A 4,207-nucleotide genomic window follows, 5' to 3' on the forward strand; every position below is an offset into this window, starting at 1 on the left:
GAATTTTTTTGGCTTTAAATAATGGACAAATCTGATGTTTCCAGTTCAAAAGCTTAACGAATAGTGAATCTGCCCCTTCACCCTTCAATACTTAATTTCTTGTGAAACTTAACTACTCAACATTTATAACTCTATTGTTTGTGAAACTTTACTACTCAACATGACAACAACTGTAATAGGAAGTGTTATGTTTCCAACTATTTATTTTTGTCGATTTCTACATGTTTTTCTATTGTGACCACCTTGTCCACACACAGAACATGAAAATGCCCTCTTAGACTCTTTTTCTGAAGCAGGTCTGAGTCTTTCCTTTCTTGGCCTTCCTGCATTTCTTCTCCCTTTAGGTGGTAGGACCACATCTTCCATCACCTCTATTGGGATTACCCATAAACGCTCATCTGGCATCGGATTCACAGGAAATTGATAAGTTCTAAGGAGTTTATCCTTCTTGTAGTAAAAAGAGCAATACTATCCAAGTTTCAGCTGCTGGTTCTTCAAAACCGCCCAAGCATGCAGACATGGAAGTTCATCCATTTGAAATTTTCCGCAACTGCATGTTCCCTCTTCAAGGCACACTATGTTTCGCCTTACCCCTTCAAACACAGTATATAACTGCTCCATAGCAGGGCTCACCTGCAAAAGTTTTTTTTTAAAAAAAAAAGTTAAAGAACATTATACATTAATATACAGAGTTATACATACTTATACAAGCAGTAAAATGCAAGTCAGCAGTGCCAAACATCATTATATTTGATTGATTTTACCGTCATTTGCTCCGATGCAATCAGATTTTCCCGAAGGAGTTTGTCATACTTTTCACCAAGCTCTGTAGATGTCTCCATTGCACTTTTTCTGTTTTTGTTGTTCCACTGTTGTAGCAAATTTGTCATGTACTCCAGCAATCGCATTATTGGTAACTCTCTAGCATCCTTGTTAGTTGCATTAATTGACTCTGCAATATTGGAAGTCATTACCATCGACCTTTTCACTTTGGAATATGCCCTAGACCACCTTTTGTAGCCAACTTCGAACAAGTAAGGCTGCACCCTCGGATCAATTTTGCACATCTCTATCATATGGTACTCAAACTTCTCTATCGCGTAAGCTCTAGCCAAAGCAAAGAAGATATCCTTCAATTGTTTGTGATGTTTCTTGAATGTGCGCTTTACATTCTGCCACAAGTGAAACATGCAAATACAATGTGGTACTTCTGGGTACACAGCTTTTGTGGCATTGAAGATGCTTTCATTTCTATCTGAAACTATACACATCCCTTCCCTAACTCCAAAAGTACCCTTTATCTGGACAAAGAAACATTCCCAAGATTTGTTATTCTCTGAATCTACAATTGCATATGCAAGTGGAAGAATTTTTCCTGTTTATATAAAATAGATATTAGGATTCAGACAATTATACAAATCTTATACACAGTTATACACAATTATACAACTTTATATCAACTGCAAATTTTATAAAAACAACAGCTGTGAAATCCTATACACTTTTATACATGAAACTACAATATTATACAAACTGCAGAAACAAGGTAGATGCAGTCAACTCACCAGTTCCATCCTGTGTGCAAGCAGTCAAGATGGTACCCTTATATGCTGCTTTAAGGAAACTTCCGTCAACAACCATTATCGGTCTGCAATACTCCCAGCCCTTGATAGATGCATATAGCGAAACATATGCATAAATAAAGCATCCATCTTCTGATTTGTGCAACTTTGTAACCGTTCCTGGATTTGTTTGCTCCAACATATAAAAATACTTCGGCAACTCTTTATATGAATCACTCGGACTCCCTATTATCATTGCCATTGCTATCTCTTTAGCTCTCCATGCTTTCATGTAGCTCACTTCAATCCCGTGTTGCTTTTGTATGTTCTCTATTATATCATTTGCGGTGTAAACCTTTTGTGGATTAACATACTTATCCTTGACTATACTAGCAATTACACCCGAAGTAGTTTGACGTTGTGTTAAGTATCTTTCACCGTAGCCGCATGTGTGATTATTATTGTAACTTCTCAGTTTGAATATGTTTGCGTTGAAAACGGCAGAAGACTTGAAACTTCAAGCACAATTGTCATCCACACATATAAGGTGATACCTAGGATTAAAGATCATTCAACTTCTAAATACACTTGTATACAAAAACATAACTACATATATACTAATTTTAATACCTATACACAAATATATACTAATTTATACATATATATAACAGAATATACAATTAATGACATACCTTGTTGCACTAGATCTCTTCACCTTGAATTGGAACCTCTCGCGTACAGCCAAGTTCTTCATCACATTCATAACTGTCTCTTTATCTTTATAAACTTGATCCTCCTTAACAAATTCGTTCAACATATTATCTATTATACCCGTGTTTTCACTAAGTTTCGTGTTTTCAATCAATTCGATATCAGGCATAATCTCAGTGCTATCAATTGTGGATACATCTATAAAATTGGAACTTGTAACAACCAAACAACTGGAACTTGTAGCAACCAAACAACTGGAACTTGTAGCAACCAAACGATTATCATAAATCTCTTTCACTGTCACAAACAAGGGATATTCGGTGAAATTCAAGCTTTTCTTCTTTAATTCGATATACACTTTTACACCTGTATCATTGTATATCAGAATCGGTTGCAAACCATCATTTGGGAGAAAGTTAATCTCTATTGTGTTTAACTCACTATCGATCCTAATCTGTTCCGAAATAGCTGCAACTAAATTGTTGTAGCTGAATGTCGACTCGATTATTACACAATCGCTGACGAAATTGATAAACTTGTTTTCTTCCCATTTACCACTATAAAGAACGTAAATTGGAAAAAGCTCCATCGAACAAAAAATTGAAATCAAAATTGTAGCAAAAATGAGAATTGCGCTGATTTGTAGCAAAAAAATTGAAGAAATTCGAGATGAAAAAGAAATTCTAGGGTGTTTGGAGCTGCATTGATCGCAAGATCTCGTTTTTGTAGTATTTGGGGAAGAAGATTGGAAAGAATCAGAGAAAATCCATCTGAAACAAAGAAAATCCCGCTTCTTACTCCCCAAAAACGGAAATAACGCCCCTTTTTCGGATATGTGCCTCTAATTTTTGGGCTATTCAATTGTAAATTGAAATATGGGTTGTTTTAATATGAAATTTTCCCATATAAAAATCCCTTATTTTCTCTCACTCCCAAAGTCCTCTGTCCTAATCCCACTCCCCAAGTGGCTAACCTTAGGAGATGAAACCATAGATTATTGAAGGATTCTTCATGATATAAGGACGAGAATCATATTTTCATAAATTAATTCTTTCATATTTCTATGTACAGTTGATAGTTAAGGCTGTTTTTGGGAGTAACCATTGTTCAGTTCTTGTACTGATAGTCAGAGACGGAGCCAGATTTTGAAGCTTATAGGTTCGAGATTCTAGTTCTTTTAAATTATTGGGGTTAAAATTAATAATTTGTACATATTTTATGAATTTCACAAGAAAAATACAGAATCTGTACAAAAAGCTATTGGGTTCGGTCGAACCCGTAAACGGAGAGCCAGCTCCGCCGCTGCTCATACTGTCCATTTAGCCATGCATTAAGGTTTTTTATTTTTGTTTTTCTAGTGTTTTGAGAATTGGTGACATGGGTTCACTTGAAAAATTCAAGGTTCGTATGAAGATCTGGGTTTGGCTTAGGGATATTACTAAATGAAGAAACGAAAAAAAGAATAAAGAAAGAAACTACAAAAAAGCCAGACTTTGAAGTTATCATGGAGATGAAGAGCGAAATAGAAAGAAAATAAGGATTATTTTGAAGAAGAGATGGAAGAAATAATGGGAAAGGAGCGTGGGCATTTAAATGGAGATTAATTGTAATTTTATGGCTTTTTATTATCGTTAAAATAAAGTCTCATGCGCCTATCAAGTGAGGTAACTCAATCAATGTGACCAATCATGTGTTAAAATGACACAAAAAAGATGGGTTAAAGTAACAAAATGGACATAATTGAGATGGAGTGCCAAAATAAAAATTGTTGCCCACTGCCCAGTTAAAAGGGCTATCTATGTATTTGGCCAAATCGAAAAGAAGTAAAAGAAAAATTTATGGCTAAACTGTCCTTATTCTCAATTTCAACTTTGAAAAAAAAAAGGAGAAAAGAACTAATACTCCCTCAGTTTCAATTTATGTGAATTTATTTG

General features: G+C 35.0%; 1 protein-coding gene across 1 annotated transcript; it reads right to left on the reverse strand.

Annotated features, from left to right (window-relative positions):
- Positions 1 to 468: 468 nt before the first annotated feature.
- On the reverse strand, positions 469 to 2,862 carry LOC104227620 (uncharacterized). The gene is made up of 4 exons (XM_070146906.1): positions 2,255 to 2,862; positions 1,566 to 2,077; positions 765 to 1,375; positions 469 to 633 (listed from the first exon to the last, which is right to left on the reverse strand). Exons 1-4 carry the CDS (start codon positions 2,860 to 2,862, stop codon positions 469 to 471), a joined length of 1,896 nt encoding a protein of 631 aa, XP_070003007.1.
- Between the last annotated feature and the right edge of the window lie 1,345 nt (positions 2,863 to 4,207).

This window comes from Nicotiana sylvestris, chromosome 5, assembly GCF_000393655.2.
Source record: "Nicotiana sylvestris chromosome 5, ASM39365v2, whole genome shotgun sequence".
In the NCBI taxonomy this organism is placed as follows: Eukaryota; Viridiplantae; Streptophyta; class Magnoliopsida; order Solanales; family Solanaceae; genus Nicotiana; species Nicotiana sylvestris.